At 48.2% G+C, this 24,606-nt stretch overlaps 1 protein-coding gene across 1 annotated transcript in view; it reads left to right on the top strand.

The window, feature by feature from the left end:
• The window catches only part of LOC147718813 (xaa-Pro aminopeptidase 2-like), a 598,118-nt gene that overhangs the window by 556,238 nt on the left and 17,274 nt on the right, over positions 1-24,606 (top strand). The window contains exon 20 of the mRNA XM_086918810.1: positions 14,028-14,104. Within this exon, the coding sequence (XP_086774936.1) occupies positions 14,028-14,104 (77 nt within the window). The remainder of the gene's footprint in view (positions 1-14,027; positions 14,105-24,606) is intronic.

The following is a 24,606-nucleotide window of genomic DNA, read 5'->3' as shown; positions in this document are numbered from 1 at the left end:
AAGATTTGTGTTACAAGTGGGCCATTAGCGTCATTTTTTACCTTGCCAGCTGTCAGATTTAGCTGCGGGATCTCACCGAAGAAAACATTATTTATGTTTTCCAGCAGGATATGCCATTAGATAGGCTATGGCTTTTCCATCAGCCACTACATAACAACTGTGTTTTAGGGCTTTATTATTATTAAAAAATTCTCTGGTGACTACAGAAGCAGTTTTAGAATTTGCTGAATTGTTCACTAGTTATAAATGTATTTATTTATTTGGAAGTATTGCTGCATGTTGCTTGATGGACTCTTCGGAGTGTTGTGTATTCCCCACTAAAAGTGCAAGGCTTTACAGTAGCAGGTGTCCAATCCTCTATAGGGCATGGCAGATGACCTGTATTCTTCACTTGCTGCCATCGGTTCTGTGGTCTAGTCAACAATTGTTCTGTATAGCTCTGTTTTTAGAAGCTTCCTGAAGCATAGATAATGGCCTTTCGTCCCATGGTCGCATTCAGAGTGTTCCACAGCTTTGGTCCTTGAACTCATTGGGGTATATTCACAAGGAAATGGCGCGGTGCGGCGACAACATTTGCAGCACCTCACTGCATCATTTAAAAAACGCAGGGGTGCACCGTATTCACAAGACTACAACATCACCCTGTGTTTTCCCTTGCACTGGAGCTAAAAATAGCTGTCTAGCGCCAACACAGACGACCATGTGCCATGGTGCAAGGCTGTCCGTGTTGCAGGGAATGGTTGTTTATGTCCAGGAAAGGACAACTTCCTGCACATAAACAAACAAGAATGGTGATTTGTTCTTTCTGTGTGCTGCAGAACACACTACACATAGAAAGACCAAATATTATGAGAAATCAAAATATTTCTCCTTGTTGCGCCAATCCAGCGCATTTTTTTTTTTACGGCATTAGTTTTAGGCGCTGCCTCAGATTTAAACATCCTTGTGAATATGGGGCTGCGTCAAAAAGCAATGGGTGTTGCAGTGGAACGCCCACAGCAACACCCATATAATGCCCCTTTCACGCAGATACCTGCTTGAAAGGGTACCATATTCACAAAGAGGCGTTAGGTCATGCAAAGTGGCGCTCCAGTGGTGCAGTCCCCTTGTAAATATGAACTGTAGTGTTCTGGCTCCATGTTTTTTCTTCATTTCGGTTTGTTCAGTGATCCAATGTAGTGTCGCTCAATAGAGATTCCTGATTATGATTAGCGTGGCGCATGATTTTGGATGCTTCTCGAGCATCGCTTGTCTAATGTACAATTCAGATAACTTTAAACGTGGTTCTGGGTACTAAAAGCAGCCACTGAAGTGTATCCTTTGCTGTTTGTGCGTGTTTGCACTTTGGAGATTTTGGCACAGCCTGGCTACATAATGGTGCGGGCGTTTCCTTTTTTGTGCAATTCATCTAGAAGTCTGTTACTTACCACACAACAGTAGCACAACCAGAGAAAAGAGTACATTAAACCTCAACCTTGAAGTGTAGACTAAAAAGTAGGCAGCATCTTTAGATGTAAACAGCAAAACAAGCCATTAAATAAATATGATAGGCAAGTTTAGAAACTATGGGCTCCATTATGATGTCGGGCGGATCGCCACCGCCATGGTGGCGGTGGCGATCCGCCCGACAGAAATGCCCGCCCGCCACCCTTTTCCCCCCCGCCACATTACAATGGCGGGGGGGGACCGCAGCAGTGGCAAACACCGCCCGCCACTTTTCCGCTCCGGTCGCCTTGCGGCCGGGGCGGAAAAGGGTTCATATGGTGGCGGTGTCTATCAGACACCTCCAATAAAAGAGAGGGACCCAATAAACCAAAGGAGTAGGGTACCAAAAGACAATATGTCAGCAAAGTGATCCCCTTTGGGTGAACTTAAATGTAAATAACAATTTTACACCAACACAAAACAATCATCCAATAGTATACATATAATGCGGAGCAGCAAAGAACTAACATGAATCAATCATACAGAAAATCTAGTACACTTTATTTGTGTAAATTATCAACAAATTAATACACAGTACATTATAAGTAATCAAAATAAAATATTCAAAATAAAATATTCATTAAAATCATGGGACAGTACATAAGGAAAATAGTTCCAATTAAAAAGGGGAGAAGAGGACCACCAGTGTTGCAATCATTACATTAAGCAACTCCAATTTCATAAATTCCACAGTTTTTGTAGGAGTTCCTTATCTTTAGTAGCTTGGTGCTTCTCCACCCATATAAAGCATCGACGCGTTTCGGTTTATGGCACATATGATTCCAAAGCCAAAAAACCTTCCTCAGGAATTAAAATTAATAATATCCCATAAAACCACAATGTCTTTGTGGTATTTCAGACGAAAATTCTCACGAATAAGGTCACTGTCTATTTCTCCACCACCTTCTGGGTGTATCTTGAAGATTTACAAAGTGCGTATAGAAATATACTGCATCAGGGAATCAGTAAAAGACGGCAAAATGTCACGTCTCGTTTTCAATCAAGGCCTCCTATGTAGTCAGACCGCCCGCAGTCTGCTAGAAGATAAGTCATGGGCCGCAACGTGGGGTACTGCGTCGTTATACCTCCGCTTTGTGTTGGTGTAAAATTGTTATTTACATTTAAGTTCACCCAAAGGGGATCACTTTGCTGACATATTGTCTATCAGACACCGCCAGCCATATTTGCATGTGTGGCTATAGGTGCCTTTCCGCGGCGGCGATCCCGCCACAGAAAGGGAGGCGGTCTTTGCCATTGGGGGCCCCTGCGGGCCCCCATGTTGAAGGCCGAGGTGGAGGTGCACAGGGGGGGTACCTATGGTACCCCCCTTCATTTGCATATACAAAGCGGCAGGCACCGCGCGGTGCCTGCCGCTTTGCATATGCAAATGTGAAAATGCATTTTTTGCATTGTGGCGGCGGTGCAGAGTGCACCGCCCGCCACAATGCTACAACTACAGGATGTGCCCGCCACTGTGGCGGGCACATCCTAATAGCCCCCACGGGACCCCCGCCCTTATGGCGGGCGGTCCCAATCACCGGTAGGATGACGGGCGGACGAAGTCCGCCTGTCATCCTAATGTGCCCCTAAGCTTTTAATTCATGAGTAGTATTAGGGCAACCTGCCATTGTAACTGCACAGAATGAAGATATTCAGAGTTCTGTCCTGACACCCAGCAATACGACCTTTCTTTTGTTTATTTCGAGTTCAAGCCTATGCTTGTTCATCCAGTGTTAGAAACTGTGGAATACCGCACAAATATGTTATCTGTAAACTTCAGCCATGGTCCAGAGAAAGGATATTTGGGTGTCATCAATTAAGTAGTCAAATCTGTAGGTTCAATGGGCAGTTCAGGGTGCTAAATTAGACCTGGTAACCCTATACATCAGAGTTATTGTAATTAAAAAGGAAACAGTGAGACTGAATGGGATCTATTTGAAACGAAATACTAGAACTAAGACAGGCTGTACCTTTATTTTGAGTTCCGAGAGGGAACGGAGCTAAAAGAAAAACAGAGCAATATAAATCCAAAAATGAGTGAAGCAGAATTGAACATATAAAAGTACATGAAAAGGGTACTATAATTTGATCCTCAGCACTGGAATACAACATGAAATTGCCCAATTGAATCAAGTGGATTTTGAAAATTACTCCAGAGTTCATGATCCGTGCAACCTTGAACAACATGAAGACACCAACAAGACTCTTTTTCTAAATCTTTATTGATTTCTCATTCAAAACAGCATAACGTCTGCAGGAAATTGGATGTTTGGGGCCTTTATACTTTTCCCTGATATTCGGCACGACTTTCTGAAGAAAACACAGTACTTTTTCATGATTTTTTCTCATTGGTAATGGGGTTACTCTGATATTGTTTTTACTATCAGATTTATAATAGATATAGATAGACTTGTTATAAAGGCTGTCTTAAATGAATGCAAGCATTTGGCAATCTCAGAACGGAGACATTGCAGCAGATATGCTTTAGAACCACCACTCTTCCTCCCAATTGATTAATAATGGCTCATTCTTGCAAGGGAAGGAATGAGGGTGTGGATCATGAAACATAGGTGGCCATTGTGTAATTCCGCAGGGGTAAAAAGCAAGGTGTATAGGTTGGTATGTTCTGGAACAAGCGAGAGCGACCCACCCATCAATATATCAGCAAAACAACAGGATGGTTCTCTTGGAATTTTGAGTCACCTACGGCAATGCAAAAAAAAGGTCTAAGCATAAACTGAGAATTCTGTTTAGGAATGATACGTCATTACACTGTGTTATGCGGAGAGCTAAAGTCAAAATGTGTTCTTTAAAACATCCTAATGGTAAATAAAACAGAAAAATACCATTAGATTAATGAGGCTGTTCTCTCTGTTTTTAGCCGCAGACATTAAAGGGCCTTCATTAGTGCCAGGGAAAACTGACTGTTAAAAGTAAAGAGCAGGTCTATTAGTCCTCCTTTAGGGTCTGAGGGAGTAGGAGCACTGCAATAAATCATTAGTGTTCTCACTCCACCATATTTGCTGTTGGGACTGGAATGTCTACACTGAGTGCCTGATTGCACATGAAACTGCCCCGAGTGCATGACTGCCTCTTAAACTGGTATCCTGACTTTTAGTTTAGCCCTGGTACCATGCTACTCTAGTGAATGTACAAAACCCTAGGAGGGAAACATTGTTTGCACCGCATGCAACACAACGCATGCCATCACAGCATGGTCATTACAATGACTGTATTGTAACATCGCATGCCATTGCAACGCAAGTTGGAGCAACAACATGCCCTAGGGGTCAGAAGGTGTTGGACTTAAAATCCACCACCTTCCCTAATGTTTCACAGACTGGAGTTGGAATAATAAATTATACTATTCCAACATCCAGCGCACCCCTTAGAGCAAGTTGTTCTGACTTGCATTGTAATGGCATGGATCGTTACAATGCAGTCGTTGTAATGAACGTGTTGTAATGGCATGTGTTAAAAAAGCATGTGATGTAACGTGACCTATTCACCCTAGGACTGTTCCTGGCAATGCAGAGTGTAGGAAGCTGTTCTGCGATCCATGAGGACACACAAAGCATGCACTCCTGGCAGGCATAGAACTACTGTCCATTATCTATTAACCCCTTCGCTGCGGCGGCTATTCCGCCGCAGCGCTAAGGGGGTGGGGCACCCGCGCGGCGGCTCCATACTAGTGACGGAACCGCTCCGTCACGGCTCGCGGGCGAGCTGTGCTTGTGACGGAACGGTTCCGTCACGAACCCCAGTCCCAGGATACTTTTTTCAGGTCCAGGGAAGACATGGCTTGGCAGTTCGGGCTGGACTGTTCCCATGAGGCACAGGGTCAGACCTATTTGCATATGGCCATGTCTGAACTGGGGTGGCTGAGTGAGCTAAAGAATGGTGATGATTAAACCCAGATCATTTGACTGGGGGTGAGTGTTTGATTTCCTCAAATGCTCCGTCCATCATCCCCTTTTGTTTCCCCTCATTTAGCATTTCAGTCTTAAGAAGGTTGATGAAAGCCAGGTGCAGAGATCTCATGCTTCCCTTTTTAGGTTTTGACTGGCCATGCGCTTTGCGCATGTGCCAAAAAACCTCTTGAGTTGTGTGTGTGGGTTTGGGTCGGCCCTCGTCATTCATTGGCTGGCTCCATAAATGGAGCCTAGCCATTGGACGAGGGGCCTGTCCGTCAATGCCGGACCAGACACGGGGGCGTTCCCGACATTCTTTGGCTTTTGCCGACGTCACGCGACGCCGGGAACGCCCCCGATTCTGGTCCGGCATTGCCGGCACCTCCCTTGCTCCCCCTCCCGCTTGTTTTGGTGCCCGTCTTCTGCTCCGGCCGGCCGTCGTCAGCTCTCTCCTCCCCCTTTCCCGCCCCCTCCCGCTTCTCTCTAATGCCCGCCTTCCTGCTCCGGCCTCTCCTTTCCCGCCCCCTCCCGCTTGTTTCCTCATGGCCGCCTTCCTGCTCCAAGGCCGTCGTCGGCCGTCGTCAGCGTCTCCCAAAAAAGTTTAAGGTACGTGTGCTAGCAAACCTTTTTTTGTGCGTAAGAGCGCTCAAGTTATCTAAAAAAAATTTTTAAAAAAAAGTAGCAGATGCCTGCATTTCGGTTTGGCAGGAAGGGAGCGTAGCTAGTAGTGTTGCCGAGTGGCTTCAAGCACCCGAGATCCACACCGGGTCTTACCCCTTTTTATTACCAACTGCACCCGTGGACCTGGCCACTTGCGCGTGCATAATAAATAACTTAGTGTTGCATGCAGCGCGTGCGGAGCTTATTGGTATAAATAAAGAATAAGAAATCAAATTACATAGGAGGAACAGGAGCAGCTAGCAGGCGCAGGAGGGCTCTAGACGGGCCTTCCCCTCTGCCCACAAGTTTTTTCTGCGGATACCGCGGACCGCATTCTTATCCCCGGCACCCACAGATGGGACCGAGATACCGAGGTGGCGGCATATATAGGGGAATGGAACCTGCAAGCACATTTCGAGGTAGTGTTTACAGAAACCCAGCTCAACGCATCCTAAGGAAAGGGCACAAAAGGAACATGGCGTACCGAGCAAGGTCCGGTAAGAGAGTACAAAATGTATGTTAAGATTCTTTCTAAAGCGAGCAGAGAGGCTATCCCGCCCCTCGGGCTACCTTAGTAGCAATGGTGCTCTAACTCAAGAATATAGAGTTCGAAAATGTCCCTTGGTCATGGTGTGATGAAAGGTCAGGAATCATCCGAAATTAAAAGTCCCGGCATAGAGGACCACTTCCACAGGCCACGCAAATAGGCTTAGTCACGGCACCACAGGTTCAAGGTGGAGCAAGGGGTTATCACACCTGTGTAGTTAGTTGGGTCATTTGAATGCCTTACTGCGGAATTATCAAAGCTAGAGAAGTGATTTATTGTGCTACTGAACGAATGAACATAAGCAGTTGAAGTACTCTCTTGAACGATTCTGATTGCTCGAAATAGCGTGGGATTTTTAGTCACTAGGTTAAAAAATGGTTTTCACTGTTAAGATGTTTTAAAACTCGTATTTATAGCATTTCAAAGAGCCTTTGAGTCCAGCGGTTGTGAAAACAGCTGGAGACTACGCAGTGGGTGCATTACCGGAATACGTTCCTTGCCACCTGTTTCCATGCGTCCCATTGTGAGGCAGCGCCTGGTGGCTCAGTGGACTACTGCTTCCATTGCCGGGGCCTGTGTCCGACATCATGGTCACAGGTTTAAGTCCCGGCGGGTCCACCCAGCCTATCATTCATCTGGGGTCGATAAACGAGTACGAGTTGGGTAACAAGAAAGAGGTGTTGTTCAGCACCAAGGTGAACGTGCGTTGTTAAAAGTACATATGTTTGGTTATGTTCAACGAATGAATCAGAACAATCAGAACCTCTAAGCAGTTTAATGCGGGAGATCGTCTACCACAGAGACGAACTGAGGGTGTTTCCTTGTCTAGATAAGGAATGGAGCCAAACAGCGTTTTTAGGTTGTTTTTCGCGCACCGTGAAGTATGGCCTGTTTAGTGGACTTGTCTACGGTTAGCGCAAGGACCATTGGGGCTCCCGTGGCGACACCCTCCATCCCAAAATAGCAGAGAAATGCCCTTGCTAACTAGGTAGTTGCCCACAAGGCGTGGGGGCGGCGACGGAGGCAGGCGCTGCAGCCGCGCACAGAATCAGCGTGCCGCAGGCGAATAAATTCAAGTTTTGATGGCGTACACTGTGCGGCGCGAAAGCATACTGAGGGGCAGTGCATTCTCTCTAGATAGAGTGGCAAAAAATGTCCGCGTGGATGCAGCGAAGCGTCTTCGAACCAACAAACACCGCAAAAGTCTCATATCGGCTCAGACTGTGCTGCCAGCTGGGGGGCGACGGTCCCTCACAGCCTTTCCAAAGCACTTGGGAAACAGGTTATTTAAAGAGTGTCGGTACTGCCGCACCCCAGGGCTGCATTATTCTTATATGCCGCCTGCCCAGCTGAATCACAGGAGTATTGATTATGTTGGGTTACACGCTTTAGCAGGAAAACAAATGAAATGTGAAGACGAGGCAGAGCATGTATGCAACAGTTGTTTCAGCAGTGGCTCTGACTCCGCGCCAGCTGACGGTTTTCATAGCAGGACATGCTCTCAGTGTCCCATAATGCGTTGTGGGGATTTGCGTGGCTGGGGGTTTAGATCGCCAGCCGCGAAGGCATAGCGAACTCAAGCCGGCACGCTAAAACGCTGGATAGCCACACGCAATGGCTTCACTCCGTACACAGCTTACTACCGGACTACAAAAGCAGAGTACAAGGTTACAACACCATCACACGCAATGTTCATAGTAATTCTCTGTGCTCAGCTTAACACACTTTGGCTGATATTATATGGCGGCTTGCTGAGGCGGAGCCAGGAAACTAACCACATGGTGCACGAGCAACACGCTAAAGCAGTGGCGTCCCCTCAGTCCCCCGTGGATGTGGCATGTTCGGAGTGATCACCCGGCCAACCCTAACATACGCCCAGTGCTTTTTAGGTTTTGACTGGCCATGCGCTTTGTGCATTTGCCAAAAAACCTCTTGAGTTGTGTGTGTGGGTTTGGGTCGGCCCTCGTCATTCATTGGCTGGCTCCATAAATGGAGCCTAGCCATTGGACGAGGGGCCTGTCCGTCAATGCCGGACCAGACACGGGGGCGTTCCCGACATTCTTTGGCTTTTGCCGACGTCACGCGACGCCGGGAACGCCCCCGATTCTGGTCCGGCATTGCCGGCACCTCCCTTGCTCCCCCTCCCGCTTGTTTTGGTGCCCGTCTTCTGCTCCGGCTGGCTGTCGTCAGCTCTCTCCTCCCCCTTTCCCGCCCCCTCCCGCTTCTCTCTAATGCCCGCCTTCCTGCTCCGGCCTCTCCTTTCCCGCCCCCTCCCGCTTGTTTCCTCATGGCCGCCTTCCTGCTCCAAGGCCGTCGTCGGCCGTCGTCAGCGTCTCTCCTCCCCCTTTCCCGCCCCCTCCCACTTGTTTCCTCATGGCCGCCTTCCTCCTTCCCCGCCCCCGGAGCCCGGACACAGACTCAGCGCGGCGGCTGCACTCCACCCGGACCCGGCTCCTGGCCCCCTCACCCTACCGAAACGGTTCCAGCAGGTTTCTGGGGCCCAACACCCCCGTCCAGCAGGTAAGAACGGCACCCCGGGAGGGAGGCGGGGAAGAGACTCGACCCACTTGCTTAATCTTCCCGACGGCCCCCAGCGACTAGGGACCCTTATGGGTAAATTGTGGACGCTTTACAAACGTGGATTATTAAAGGCTTTCATTACCTGGTGTCAGTAGGTTAAATACTGTTCTGTTTTGTTCTGCCTAAAATGCAAGGCTGCGCGTTCAAGAATGCAAAGAAAATAGTCTAGGTATGTGCTCACGCCCGACAAGGTACAACATGTGTTTCTACATCTCGAGCTATGAGCGCTTCCTCTGCGGTCTTCATTTCTCCCAGTTCATGGTGGATCTTTTTATTTGCATTTCCTGCCCCAGGCGAGGCATTTAGCGGGTGGTCGCTCTACGTTCTCATACGATTGCGTCCCTTCCGCTTAGCTGGTGTTTGAGGGTTTGGATCTTCGTAACTCTCATACAGAGTTTCTGCCCTTTTTCATTTCTTTGTTGCAGGGTTCTTGGAGTTTCAAGACTTTTTCACTTTTGCGGTGCCTGGTTCTGCTCTGTGTGGTACGCTTCCTTCACGTCTTGGAATCTCATATTAACGATCCTTTTCACTCACACTTTTCTGGCTATTGACTGAGAAGCAGAGCCCTGAGGAAGGTGTTTTTCTTCTTCTTTCTGTTTTCTTTTTCCTCAGTCATAACTGTACTTTCTTACATCGAGGTCGTTGTGTTCCTTGCCGATCTACTTCTCTTCTGGGCCCTGCTTCTCTCCGACTGGGAGTTGAACTCTTCTGGATTTTGTTTCCTGCAGTTCAAAGATTAGGTTTAAACATGGATGACACATTGCGAGTCACGAGAGCTGTCTCCGGTAAATCTTCGGCTGAGAAGGTTTGGGAGCCGCAGACAGTGATAGCTACATCTTATTGTGGCAGCCGTATGACTATAGCACAGAAGTGGGGAAGTATTGATTCCCCCTCCCCCCCTGCGATACATTTAAAAAAATAAAAAAAGAAACACTTGTTTCCCATTCATGTTTTGGGAGCGAGCCTAGCGCCCCTCATCCGTCATTTCTCACAGCCATGCGCCTTCTCAATACAGGCATTCGAGACGGAGGTCGCGTGGAAGAGTGTCCCTGTGTGAGAGGACTACCCCCCTCCGGCGTGGCCGGCTGATGGCAGCGCCCAGCGCGCTGCTCTATTGTTGTAGAATGTGCTTTATTAGCCCCCTACCAGGTTTGTGCAGCACTACTTAAACACCAGCACTACACATCTGCAATGGGCAGAGATGGATTAATTAAGTGTCCGTAGCCATAGCGTGTCCAGTACAGCTGCCCTTCTAATGATGTTATTTGCACTACAGCATTTTTCACTGGAAAAAAAACTACAAACTCAACAATTCAATGAATAAATAACATGCGTGGGTTGTTCATTTACATACTGAAGCTGCATTTAACAGTTCCCGTTTGTTTTTGCCGGTGTTCTAAATCTTAATGTGGCCCATGCTGGTAGGAGATAAGTTTAGGCGCTTCACCACACTGGTGGTTCAAGCAGAGGGCCTCTGTAAGAAAATCTCCACCCTGGCCGAAATCAGTCAAAGATAGGCCAGCCAGTGGGCCTTCCTGCTTGAGGTTGTAGGAGCCCTATGTGCTACTAGTTTTACTCACCGTGGTCTCCTTGCCTTTGTTTAAAATGTCAATAACAGCCTTTACAGTTACCTCATTTAATGATAAGAGTGTAATATTGGTATGGAATACATGTTCTATCAGGAGAGAACGTGTCGGTGGAGTGCCTGAGTGTTCTATCTGGTGAGTATTAGACAGAATACGTGTGTGGTGCTTGTGGTGTCCGTTCATGTCATCACGCATCTCAAGAGCACATCAGGGTTTAGCAGTCAGTGTCGGCCATCTTGGGGGAATAATGAAAACAAAGTAGGTGCAAAAAGAGGTATTCCATTTCATCCAAGTGCTGGTAGAGGCTCCAAATACACCAACTATTTTCACTCACAAACTGTTTTTATTTTGTAGTATTATTTTTAAATATGTGAAGTTCATACCTAAAGGACCTCGGCAAGGTTTTGCCTTTTCAGGTCTCACCTACATACATCTTTACATGTTAGTACTCTAGTACCTACTAGCCACAATGCAATACAGAGTGGGTTGCGGTTCAGACACTTGGTTAGGATTGCATGGTTTTCTTGTCTATCTCGAATCCCTGATCTATATTCTACGCCTTTCTTCCCTTTTCTTATATCTGTCCGGCCCCAGGAGCAATTCTGCTTCACTGTGTTTTAAGATGGAGGACTTGCAACCTTCCACTGTTGAAGTGAGGGGACGAATATTTTTAGTTGGGTTTCAGCACTTCATGCGAGTGCATCACTTTCTCCCCCCCACATGCCCACTCACTACCACCTACTACTCTTCCAGTGCTTCCCGACACTACTGACAACCTGCTTCACTAATCTATCTATCTATCTTTTCAGTTTGTGCTTGAGCTTCAGTCTGGCCCAACTGAATGCGAAAAAAGGCTACTCGAATTAAAAGCAAAAAAAAAAAAACAGTCAAGCAAGCACTTGCTCAATAGACAATCTTCTTCACAACAGACAAAGGGCGAGGGACGGGTGGGAAGAGTGTAGTGTAAGAGGAGGAGACCGTGTGGGAAGAGTACTAGGGGAGGGAATTGAAGGACGAGAGTGTGCATGAAGAGCAGTGCTTGAAGAGTGCCAGGGCATTCCCCGGTAAAGCCAACAATGAACACTGAAGCAGACCCTATGGGGCACTCTACTTCCGTCATTTGCCAGCTGAAAAACACGACCTTCTCGTATGTCACAGGCTAGTGATGCAACTCGATGTCACCACAAGTGACCACACATTCATTTCATTATTGGTACTTCTGTGAAGCGCTCTGACACCTTCGGGTAAAGTCCGCGCTATATAAAGTTGCATAAATAAATAGATAAAAACACAGGGACTGAGACAGGCGGCTACGTGTGTTTACCATTGGTGTTCCAGGGCCTAAAGCATTATTTCATGGCAACTGAATAACTAATGTACTCCAACTTTTAAATGCCTCATGGCGTAATTGCTTGTGGTCCTGCGTAAAGGTGCTATGTTTGTGGTAAATCCATGAATATTTGGGACTTGCATTTTTTAGGTTTTGCCTGGAGGGGGCTCGCAGTGTGTGTGGGGGGCTCTGTGTGGGTGTGTGGTGGGCTCTGTGTGGAGGGCTGTGTGAGGGGCTCTGTGTGGAGGGCTCTGTGTGGGTGTGTGGGGGGCTCTGTGTGGGTGTGTGGGGGGCTCTGTGTGGGTGTGTGGAGGGCTGTGTGGGGGGCTCTGTGTGGGTGTGTGGAGGGCTCTGTGTGGGTGTGTGTGGGGGGCTTTGTGTGGGTGTGTGTGGGGGGCTTTGTGTGGCTGTGTGTGGGGGGCTCTGTGTGGCTGTGTGTGTGGGGGGCTCTGTGTGTTTGGGGGGGCTCTCTGTGGGTGTTTGTGTGTGTCATTTGCGAGAGATAAAGCTAGTGGCATTGTAAATGACAATGCCATTTATTTATGTTAAAAAAACCATAAATAAAAATAATGTCAAGAGCAATGCCAATAGCTCTAACTTTAACAAAAGCAAAACCATTGCATTGTAAATGCTTGTTTAGAATACTACGGCTTTGGGCTAGCATCATTGCTACCTGCTGTGAGAATTATCACTGTTCACAAATGCTGGTCCTGAGGAAAAGCCAGAAAATGACATTTGAGACAGTCACAGAACCAACCCAATCGGTGCTGAAACATTAAACTGCTGATCTACATATCCTGCCTAGAAAATGTTTATAAGAGATAAAAACACTCTACTTTGTTCCAGTTCCAAGATCTTCTTGATTAAGGAAGGAAATGCTGTGCAGGGGACACGAAGGTCTGCTCTATTACCAGAGCAGGTGTTTGCATGATAGCCACTCTCCCAGAGGGCGTAGGATAGCTTCTGAATTCTGCAGTTCTCGTGGAGGAGCAGCAAGTTTATGTCAGCGGAGCCAGGGAGGACAAATAGAACTATTGCAGCCTATTGTTCTGTATATGATGAGGGGGGCATTCGCTGTAGGGAATGTTGGGTGCGTGAAGTGGAACTACTCTTCGTACTTCTTTCTGAATGGCAAAGTTCCTTGAATTTGACCATCTAACATGTTTTCTTAATACCCTTGCCCTCCACTAGTAGCATTGTATACAATTACTGATTAGTTTAAAGTACGGTTACAGGGATTATCAAGATTACCAGTGGCAAGCATGCATTCAAAGAGGGGGACAGAAAAGAATATGTGTGTGTTTGTTGTGCATTCGTGTGTGTGTGTGTGTGATTTTCCTTTCCACCACTTAAATTCGAGCTATTTTTGAGAAGGGTTCATAGATTTTCAAACAAGTTCAGGTCACGAACCCTCCAGGTACTATCTTTTCTATTCCCTTTTCTACATTAAAAATGTTATATGTTCTTATATACTAACTCAGAAAAACTTAGATGGGGATGTTTGCTGTAAACAGTGCTTACTTGTGCTGGTAGGTGTAGGCTGTGGGCACCAGCACACCTCCTTTTTTAGGATCAGATTTATGCCAGCGCAAGGGAGTGAAATGCATTCAATAGGGAAAGAAGGAGCAAGAAATTGACCGAAAACAGTGGCAATGGGAGAATGTATGAATGAAAAAGAACATTTATGAATAGCATAAAGAGGAAGAGGAAGGTGGAAAAAAGGGTCATTTTCAGTATCAAGACTAGGCAACCGTGGTGTTTGGCAATTCCCTGAAAGGTAAGCGCTGGCAGCAGGATCCTACGCCCTCAAAAATCTTTGGACCTTTTCGATATTTTTTTTTCCAAATTAAGCTCTGACTGTAAGAGTAGGGAGGAAGCAAACTATCGGCAAATATGTAGTTGAATAATATTCTCTTTTTGTGCCCTAGAGCCTGGATACTACCATGATGGGCTTTTCGGAATCCGTATAGAAGATGTCTCCCTGGTAATAGAAGCTCAAACCCAGGTAAATGCTTGGAGTATTAACCAGCCTGATTAAAAAAATACTTAATTTGATGAATGCCCTACATTTACATTTAGGAGAACCTTCCGATACAGATGTACAATGATTTAAGCACAATAGCAAGAATGCAATTCTAGAATATGGTGTTATTTTAATTGAAGAAGAACTGGCACTTACACTGGTTAGGTGGGTAACTTTTATGCCATGAGTTTGGTGTGTCACTATGCTTTACATTTATTTTGAATTCGTTTCTACATCAGTGACTTCCAACATACAAATGTCTCAAAATACAAGAGTCTGCTACATGTTCTCCCTTTCCTATTGTGGCTGTCCATATCAATGTAAATTCACCCAGTGGAAATTCTAATAGGACATCTTACATGTTTTCCCCAAGGAGAAATTACCAGCAGTGTTACCCTTCATTAGGGTGTGAGGGTGTTGCGCTGCAGTTTGTTTTGTTATTTTTTTTTGCTACAGTGCACGGCATGGCTTGAGCAAAGTTTGCTTTTCCTGTAAGGCAAACTGAGTCAGTGACTAAGGGCGGGCCGACGTGGGTGGAAACCTCCTTGAATGATTGACAGTGTCAGTGACACAGGTGCTACGAATCCTTGGGTGTAGTGTCCATGTCAGGTTGGACGGTGCCTTGCTCTGACCTACCCAACATGCGCAATGGAACCCTTACGTAGGAGCCTGAGGGATTGCTCATAGGAGGACTCCTATGGAGACCTGAAAGTACCATCATTTAAAGAAGGGGGGCTATGAGCAGATAAGGAGGTGTCACTACTTTTGACTAGAGGGGGGGGAGGCTTTTGGTTACCTCATTACATTAACATGCCTTGACACTCATGGCGGTCTCACAATTTCGTGAGGGTTTCTTTGTTACTTCCAGGTCACACAAACATTAGAAGAAGCTGGTGGCCCCAATGTGCCTCCATCTCCTGAGTAATAGGAGAACCCTTCTCTCCTTTACTACACAAATTATTATTATTATATCATTATGGAATTTGGTAAAGCGCACGGCTACCCCCACCGGGGGTGTCCCGGCGCTGAGGACAGGAACAGCAGTGATCTAGGCAACTAGCAGCGTGAGAACAGGTATGTTTTTAGCTTGGATCTGAAAAGGGAATCTGATTCGATTAATCTGAGGCCAAGCGGTAGGGAGTTCCACAGCTTGGCGGTGACCACCGCAAAGACTCTACCACCTCTTCTCGAACGATGAAAACGGGGAGGTAGTAGGAGACGGAGGTGGTTGGATCTTAGGGAGTGGACCTGCTTCAATCTGTCTCTGAGATAGCGTGGTCCGTGGCCATTGAGCGCTCTGAAGGCCATGACCAGAGCTTTAAACTGTATGCAATGAGAGATTTGGAGCCAGTGTAAATTCTTCAGGTAAGGGGAAATGGAGTGCCGATAGGGGACATGACAAATCAGTCTTGCCGCTGCATTTTGGACGATTTGCAGTCGATGGCATAGGTAAGCAGGAGCCACTACGTACAAACTGTTGGATTAGTCCAGGTGTGAGGTGATGAGGGCGTGCACAACCGTCCTCATTGAGTCATTAGAGAGATAGGGGGAGATTTTTTTAATCATTTTTAGTTTGCTAAAACAAGCAGATGTGACCTTTTGGATTTGAGTTTTGCATGACAGTTCCTTATCAAAATGGAACCCAAGGTTCCGGGCAGAGTGAGCGGGGATGGGTGGTGGGTTGAGCTCAGTCGGCCACCATACAGAAGGCAGTAGGGGTGTTTTTAAATTAAAAAATAGCACCTCAGTTTTATCTGTATTTAGTTTTAATGTATTAGATGTCATCCAATGAACTATTTTGGTGAGGCAAGATTTAAAATTGTCGAGATCTTTGTCAGAGTGGTGTCTAAAAGAGAGGATAAGCTGAGTATCATCAGCATAAGAGACCACTCTGACACCGCAGTCCTCAACAACTTTTGCCAATGGTGACATGTAGACATTAAAAAACAAGGGGCTGAGTGCCGAACCCTGTGGGACACCACAGTCAAGGGGCATCTTGTTTTTTGACAGGTGGGGGTGGCACCAGACCTGTTGCGTTCTGCCTGATAGAAAGGATTTTATCCACGCCAGTGGAGTACCCTGAATTCCTAGATCGTATAGCCTGTTCAGTAATATGGAGTGGGTCACGGTGTCTAAAGCTGCGCACAGATCAAGGAGGACCAACATGGCCACCTCGTCTTTGTCCACGCTCTCTCTTATGGTCTCTGATACTTCCAAAAGGGCCGTCTCAGTACTATATCCGGATCTAAATCCGGATTGAGAGTCATGCAAGAGGGAGTTAGATTCCAGGTAGTCGGCCAGTTGCTCCTGTACTACCTTTTCCAAGATCTTGGCAGGCTTGGGCAGGAGGGAAATGGGGCGGTAATTGCTGAGTACCGATGGGTCAGCATCCACTTTCTTCAGTATGGGGATAAGCATTGCCTGTTTTCATTCCGAAGGGAATATGCCAGAGTAAAGAGAAGTATTCCAGATGGAGACTAAGGGGGTGGTGATAAGTGGGCACAGCTGTGTGAATATTAGAGCTGGGACGGGGTCGAGAGGGGAGCCCGATTGACATTTTTTCATTCTGTGTAAACAAACACACCATGAAGGCAGTCATGATGGTACTGACGAGGGTGGCAGGACGGGGGGGTTTAAAAAAAAATATCACTTACCTTGTAGGCTGCCAACTCTCCCCCATCGTCGTCTCTTGTCCGGTTTGGTCCCGCTGCAGCAGGAAGCACACAGGCTCCCCTAAGCCAATCACAATGCTGATGTTAGCAGCGTTGTGATTGGTCTGAGTGCCATGGTTCTGAGTTCAGACAAACAGTGGGAGCCTGTGCTTTGTCCCTACCAGGGTCTAATGCACAGCCTGGTGGGGAACATGCTAAGTGCACATGACTGGCTAGCCAAAAAGTCATGCGCACTTAAGTGCACATATTTCCTCGTCGCCTGCTGGCTGCGATGACAGCCAAGCCCCACCCTGCCCTGCCCAAAACCTGCTTCAGGATGGAAAAATACAATGATAACAACATTGGGGTCGATTCCTATCTTGGTCGGAAGGGCTCTGAATTGGATTCGGCTTTGCCAAAACCGATCCAGAGCCCTTGTTTCTGCCCGACTCGTTCCCAGTTCTGAACGCCCAAGTACGATGCCTGGATACCGTTAGGGCTGACTGCATCGGTTCCGGAAGACATTCGGACAAGACAAGCCTTTCTGCAGCCGAATCATACAGCTCTATGGACTTGGTTTCCTAACGAGCAAGTACGATGACAGATTCAGTCAGCTTTTCTGATTCGGTTTGCCCTGAATGAAAAGGCAGCCGGAATAGGTCTTTGGCGGCCCGTGACAGGCCCCCTTCACCCGGTGCCCTCCGAATCAGGCCTGTGGGGGTACCCTTTCTAACCATGCACGGAGTGGCATGTGCCCACCACTGGGTGCACGATTTTCCCCAACCACTCCTTTCTTCAAAGAGAGCCTGTGTTCTCGTTAGGAACACAGACTCCCATTGAAATCAGTTTGAGTCCAACCGAATTGGTTCCGGATGCATACAGATGCATTGTATTCGATTTGGTCGGATTCCCCCGATCCGAGTCACATGGAGAGCATTCCGGTACTGCCTAAAAGCATTGGGGTGACACTCCTTCACCTTAGTGGAGGACCTGCCACTGCATGAGGGAGATGGAGACCTTGATGTGCCCTTCATTTCCTGAGTGATATGGAGGACCCTTGCTCCCACATTACACAAGCTATGCATAAGGTTGATAGAAACCAGGAGGTGGGTCCATTCCCTGAGTTGCATGGGGGACCGGTGCACTGACATTATGCACATACACACACACACACTACGAAGGTCACAGAGACCTTAGAATAACTCATTGAAATCTCTTCATTGATGTCATGACTATAGGTTCACAATTGCTTTATTAACCTTCTTGCTTTTTCAAATTTGCATGGAAATACACCATTTGCACAATCTTTTTTATCATTTTTACTGGGGGGAGAACTCCACCGAACCCCCCTTATGACACTCGGTTTTGCTCGGCATTGGGTACTCGTCAGGAACTTTTACGCCTCACCACTTTCAAATGACACCAGCCGCGCCCCTGAAAATTGCAGCACAATGTTGATCTTTATTTCTCTGGAGGTTACTGAAGGTGCACAATCGCTGTTATCTTGTCTGATTTCCACATACTGTCATCTTTCCAAACAGTTTTTTCAGTGCCAGACATTGAAAACATTTCAAGGGGCCAACATCAGACATGCAGTAATTCCATGCCACTCAATCCCAATAATCTGAGTTGAGGTAAAAAATCTTTGAGTTACTGTGTAGGCTGCAGGGTTTGGAACCAGCATTAATTCTTGTATGGACTGAGCACATGAAAAATGCACAGACTGCATTTGTTCCGGTGCTGCGCAGTAAACGGAATTACGCTCTTGGAACACAATCGCACACAAGTTCACAATGTAACAAGGTGCTACATAGCACCTACCTGTGGCTTAGCACCCACCATGCAGTTTTAGAAATCCAGCTATGGTTAACTGTAAACTTAAATACCTTGATTTTATCTGCTCACTTAATTAAAATGATTAATTTTTAACTTTTAACTTCAACATCTGATAATAATCACCTTGCAAGCCATGTTTCAATCGTCATACTGTGTTGTGTTGTAATGAAATCAGGCCCCTATTAGGGTTTGTTATTGAGCGTTAAGATACAGAAATACTCACCTAATGAAGCAATAAAGAAATACAGTGGGTAGGATGGGTGAGGAAACAACAAGTAAAACTAGCATTGGCAAATTAGTGTGCTTACGCAGCAAAGCATTAGCTCATGGGCGTGCGCAGGGGGGGGCAAGGGGGGACACTTGCCCTCCCCTGGATCGCCAGTGTGTCCGGTGTGGGCCCAGTGAGGGACGGCCCTAGTCCATCATGCTTTTAAAATGGTGCCATTGTTCCAGGTGGCTGCCCCCTCCATTGGGTGGGAAGGGTGTAAGGGGGTGGCCGAGAAGGGTGCAAGGCAGAGGGGAGAAGGGTGCAAGGCAGAGAGGAGAAGGGTGAACGGTAGAGGGGAGAAGGGTGCAAGGCAGAGGGGAGAAGGGTGCAAGGCAGAGAGGAGAAGGGTGCAAGGCAGAGAGGAGAAGGGTGAACGGTAGAGGGGAGAAGGGTGCAAGGCAGAGGGGAGAAGGGTGCAAGGCAGAGAGGAGAAGGGTGCAAGGCAGAGAGGAGAAGGGTGCACGGTAGAGGGGAGAAGGGTGCAAGGCAGAGAGGAGAAGGGTGCAAGGTAGAGAAGGGTGCAAGGTGGAGGGGAGAGAGGTGCAAGGCAGAGGGGAGAAGGGCGCAAGGTAGAGGGGGGAATGATGCAAGGCAGAGGGGAGAAGGGTGGAAGGCAGAGAAGAGAGGGGTGCAAGGCGGAGGGGAGAAGGGTGCAAGGCAGAGAGAAGAAGGGTGCAAGGTAGAGTAGGGTGCAAGGCAGAGGGGAGAATGGTGCAACTGGGAGGGGAAGAAGGGTGCAAGGCAGAGGGGAGAACGGTGCAAGGGAGAGGGGAGAAGGGTGCAAGGCAGAGGGGAGAAGGGTGCAACAGGAAGGGGAGAAGGGTGCAAGGCAGAGGGGAGAAGGGTGCAAGGCAGAGGGGAGAAGGGTCCAAGGAGGAGGGGAGGAGGGGAGAAGGGTACAAGGCAGAGGGGAGAAGGGTGCAAGCGGGAGGGTGAAAAGGGTGAAAGGCCGAGGGGAGAAGGGTTCTAGGCAAAGAGGAGAAGGGTGCAAGGGAGAGGGGAGAAGGGTGCAAGGCAGAAGGGAGAATGGTGCTAGGCAGAGGGGAGAATGGTGCAAGGCAGAGGGGAGAAGGGTGCAAGGCAGAGGGGAGAAGGGTGCAAGGCAGAGAGGAGAATGGTGCAAGGCAGAGGGGAGAATGGAGCAAGGTAGAGGGGAGAATGGTGCAAGGTAGAAAAGGGTGCAAGGCGGAGGTGGAGTACGGTACAAGGGGGAGGGGGAGAAGGGTGCAAGCGGGAGGGTGGAAAGGGTGCAAGACAGAGGGGAGAAGAGTGCAAGGCAGAGAGGAGAAGGGTGCAAGGCAGAAGGGAAAAGGGTGCAAGGCAGAGAGGAGAAGGGTGCAAGGTAGAGAAGGGTGCAAGGTGGAGGGGGAGAAGGGTGCAAGGGGGAAGGCAAGAAGGGTGCAAGGCAGAGAGGAGAAGGGTGCAAGGCAGAGAGGAGAAGGTTGCATGGCAGAGGGGAGAAGGGTGCAAGGCAGAGGGGAGAAGGGTGCAAGGCAGAGAGGAGAAGGGTGCAAGGCAGAGGGAGAAGGGTGCAAGGCAGAGAGGAGAAGGGTGCAAGGCAGAGGGCGAGAAGGGTGCAAGGCAGAGGGGAGAAGGGTGCAAGGTAGAGAAGGGTGCAGGTTGGAGGGGGGGGAATGGTGCAAGGGGGAGGGGGAGAAGGGTGCAAGTTATAGAAAAGAGAAGGGTGCAAGGCAGAGGGAAGAAGGGTGCAAGGCAGAGGGGAGAAGGGTTCAAGGCAGAGGGGAGAAGGTTGCAAGGCAGAGGGGAGAAGGGTGCAAGGCAGAGAGGAGAAGGGTGCAAGGCAGAGAGGAGAAGGGTGCAAGGCAGAGGGAGAAGGGTGCAAGGCAGAGAGGAGAAGGGTGCAAGGCAGAGGGTGAGAAGGGTGCAAGGCAGAGGGGAGAAGGATGCAAGGTAGAGAAGGGTGCAGGTCGGAGGGGGAGAATGGTGCAAGGGGTAGGGGGAGAAGGGTGCAAGTTAGAGAAAAGAGAAGGGTGCAAGACAGAGGGGAGAAGGGTACAAGACAAAGAGGACAAGGGTGCCAGGCAGAGGGGAGAAGGGTTAATGGCAGAGAGGAGAAGGGTGCAAGGCAGAGAGGAGAAGGGTTCAAGGCAGAGCGGAGAAGGGTGCAATGTAGAGAGGAGAAGAGTGCAAGGCAGAGGGGAGAAGGGTGCAAGGCAGAGGGAAGAAGGGTGCAAGGCAGAGGGGAGAATGGTGCAAGGCAGAGGGGAGAAGGGTTCAAGGCAGTGGGGGAGAAGGGTACAAGTGGAGGGGGAGAAGGGTACAAGGCAGAGAGGAGAAGGGTGCAAGGCAGAGAGGAGAAGGGTGCAAGGCAGAGGGCGAGAAGGGTGCAAGGCAGAAGGGAGAAGGATGCAAGGTAGAGATGGTTGCAAGTTGGAGGGGAAGAAGGGTGCAAGGGGGAGGGGGAGAAGGGTGCAAGTTATAGAAAAGAGAAGGGTGCAAGGCAGAGGGAAGAAGGGTGCAAGACAGAGAGAAGAAGGGTGCCAGGCAGAGGGGAGAAGGGTTAAAGGCAGAGAGGAGAAGGGTGCAAGGTAGAGAGGAGAAGGGTTAAAGGCAGAAGGGTGAAGGGTGCAAGGCGGAGAGGAGAAGGGTGCAAGGCAGAGGGGAGAAGGGCGCAAGGCAGAGGGAAGAAGAGTGCAAGGCAGAGGGGAGAATGGTGCAAGGCAGAGGGGAGAAGGGTGCAAGGCAGAGGGGAGAAGGGTGCAAGGCAGAGGGAAGAAGGGTGCAAGGCAGAGGGGAGAATGGTGCAAGGCAGAGGGGAGAAGGGTTCAAGGCAAAGAAGAGAAGGGTGCGAGGCATAGGAGAGAAGGGTACCAGGTAGAGAGGAGAAGGGTGCAAGGCAGCGGGGAGAAGGGTTCAAGGCAGAGAGGAGAAGGGTGCAAGGCAGAGGGTTCAATGCAGAGTGAAGAAGGGTGCAAGGCAGAGAGGAAAAGGGTGAAAGGCCGAGGGGAGAAGGGTTCTAGGCAAAGAGGAGAAGGGTGCAAAGGAGAGGGGAGAAGGGTGCAAGGCAGAAGGGAGAATGGTGCTAGGCAGAGGGGAGAATGGTGCAAGGCAGAGGGGAGAAGGGTGCAAGGCAGAGGGGAGAAGGGTGCAAGGCAGAGAGGAGAATGGTGCAAGGCAGAGGGGAGAATGGAGCAAGGTAGAGGGGAGAATGGTGCAAGGTAGAAAAGGGTGCAAGGCGGAGGTGGAGTACGGTACAAGGGGGAGGGGGAGAAGGGTGCAAGCGGGAGGGTGGAAAGGGTGCAAGGCAGAGGGGAGAAGGGTTCAAGGGGGATGGTGATGAAGTAAAAAATGTGCCCCCCCCACCCCCCGGAAACATTTCTGCAGATGCCCATGCATTAGCTCACTAGAGCGAGACGCAATGGAAGGAGACAGTAGGACAGACATAGATCACTATAGTTGCTGGAAAGAGCCTGGTTGAAGACAGCAAGGGGTTGATAAGGGCAGGCCCAAAGCCCACTATGTTCATTGTTAGTAACATGTCTGTTCGATAGCTGCACTGTAAAAACCCAGATCTAAAATCCACATTAGGCTCAAGATGGGCCCAAGTAGTTTGTACAATACCTCTCTCTTACTGAGCGAGGTTTTGAGACGTTGCTGGTTATGGACATATACAATATACTGTTTCTGCATAGAGAAACTAGAGTTCTAAGCCCAAATATGCAAAAGCTTTAAAAGATCTTTTGTAAACAACAGACAAAATGCTTTTTGGGAGTATCATGAACAAATGCATTGTCAAGTAATGGTTGCAAGTTTAAAAATATTGAGTTAAATATGTGGTGGATTTCTGCACATTTTACTGGTCATGCACCAACTCGGCAATGAAGCGAGCGCAAGGTAAATAGTTTTATTTATTAATTTACTTACTTTACTCGTGGACGTCGTATGTCTGACTCCATCACCACCCACCCTGCCCCTCCCCCTACCGGCTCACCGCCCAGCACCACTCTCAGTGCGAGCTGCCACTGTTGCTATCAAGTCCATGTGCGGCAGGCAATTTTTTCCAGGGCTGTGGGTGTTTATATTCTGGTGAGGCCTGGTGTGGTACCAGAGTGGGTGGTTTGTCCATTCAGAGTGGTGATATGTTTTTTCAAACCACTTGCAGGCTTTAGCAGAAGAGAAGACTGTTTGCTTTAATGTATCCTGCTCTCCGGTGCTTCGTCAAAAGGCAGCAAGCGCACCACCTAGTGGTCACCTGACACAACACACCCGGCCTGCGCTCTAGAGCCCTGTGTAATTCATGATTAACTCTGTTCAGCAAATTCTATTACAGCACCCTTTGGTTGTTTTTGCGGCGCAATGGTGTGCGGGATCGCACAGTTTGGGAACTACTGTGCTAACCTGTGTAAAACTAAGCAGGTACTAACTTACCTCAATAGACACAAGGAAAAAATTGCCTTCCTGCTGGAAACACATTTAGTTCTGCACTATACTCCTTCATTTGTGAAAAGCTGGGGTACCCATAGATACTTTTCCAGTTGCAGTAAATCTTCATGTGGCGTGTCCACATTCATCCACAAAAGCGTCCCGTTCTGCCTTATTAGCAGCTACATTGATTCAGAAGGCCACTATGTGATATTGGAGGGGGGACTGGTGGATACTCACGTGCTACTGGTTAATATATATGCCCCTAATTTGGACAACCCAGATTTCGTACTTGCCATTTTGGCGCTATTGGACCGGCAACCTACCACCACCATTATACTAGGAGGGGGTTTGAATATGGCGCATGACCCACTTTTAGACACTACTGGCACCTCCACTATTAGCAAACCACAGGCTGTCAGGATATTCTGTGACATTTGTGACACTTATTGTTTAACAGACATATGGCGTCATAAACACCCGTCCACGTCAGAATACACATTCTATTCTGCACCCCGTGCATTGATTACTGGTATACTACTCCCGTAGCTCTTTTGTGGTTGTGATATATACAACATTTGCCATAAACACTTTCAGATCATTCCTCAGTTAAAATGTCCCTACATATCCCATTCGGGGTGGGTTAGAGAGAAGATGGGGCTTTCCTAACATCTCTCTCTTCGATACAGTATTCTGCTCAGAACTTAGAGACTCTATAGTGGAGTGCTTTGATTTAAATATAGGCTCTGTTCCCCATCACGCTACACTGCTGGAAGCATACAAAGTGTACATAAGGAGATTAAGCATTTTCAAGCACTTGGGCATCCTCCGAGATATCCAAACAATATAGAACAAATAGGAGGGGAGAAAAGGGAATTGGACAAAGTGGCGGCTCGAGGGGTCTAGTCTGGTCCGGCGATCCAGATTTTTAGATGAGCATCGGTCACTAATAGAATGGGAGACTATGTTCCTGGGCAAATATACCCAGGCCTGCCAATATGGAGAAGGTGCTCGCCCTTGACCGTAGTTTGGCACAACTCTTCCGCCCAACTCAAAACCACTGATTCATAGCTGAGTTACTGCTGGAAAGCAGCGAACAGTTCACCAACACCACCAAGGTAATATGCTCCCTACTACATTATTATGAGCAACTATATTCCACTTGACTTACTGGTGGAGAGGATGTTATAAAGGCCTACCAAGAAGAGGTAGCAATGGTGTGGCTCACTGATGCATAACAACAATTTTTAAGCAAATCTATTTCTGCTGAGGAAGTCACGTGGGCCACCGATGCCTTGACAGCCTGTTGGGTGCTTTTTACAAAACATATAAACACATCTTTGTCC

Source organism: Lissotriton vulgaris, chromosome 4_1 (genome assembly GCF_964263255.1).
Source record: "Lissotriton vulgaris chromosome 4_1, aLisVul1.2, whole genome shotgun sequence".
Taxonomy (NCBI): domain Eukaryota; kingdom Metazoa; phylum Chordata; class Amphibia; order Caudata; family Salamandridae; genus Lissotriton; species Lissotriton vulgaris.
This window is presented reverse-complemented; position numbering and strand designations above follow the sequence as displayed.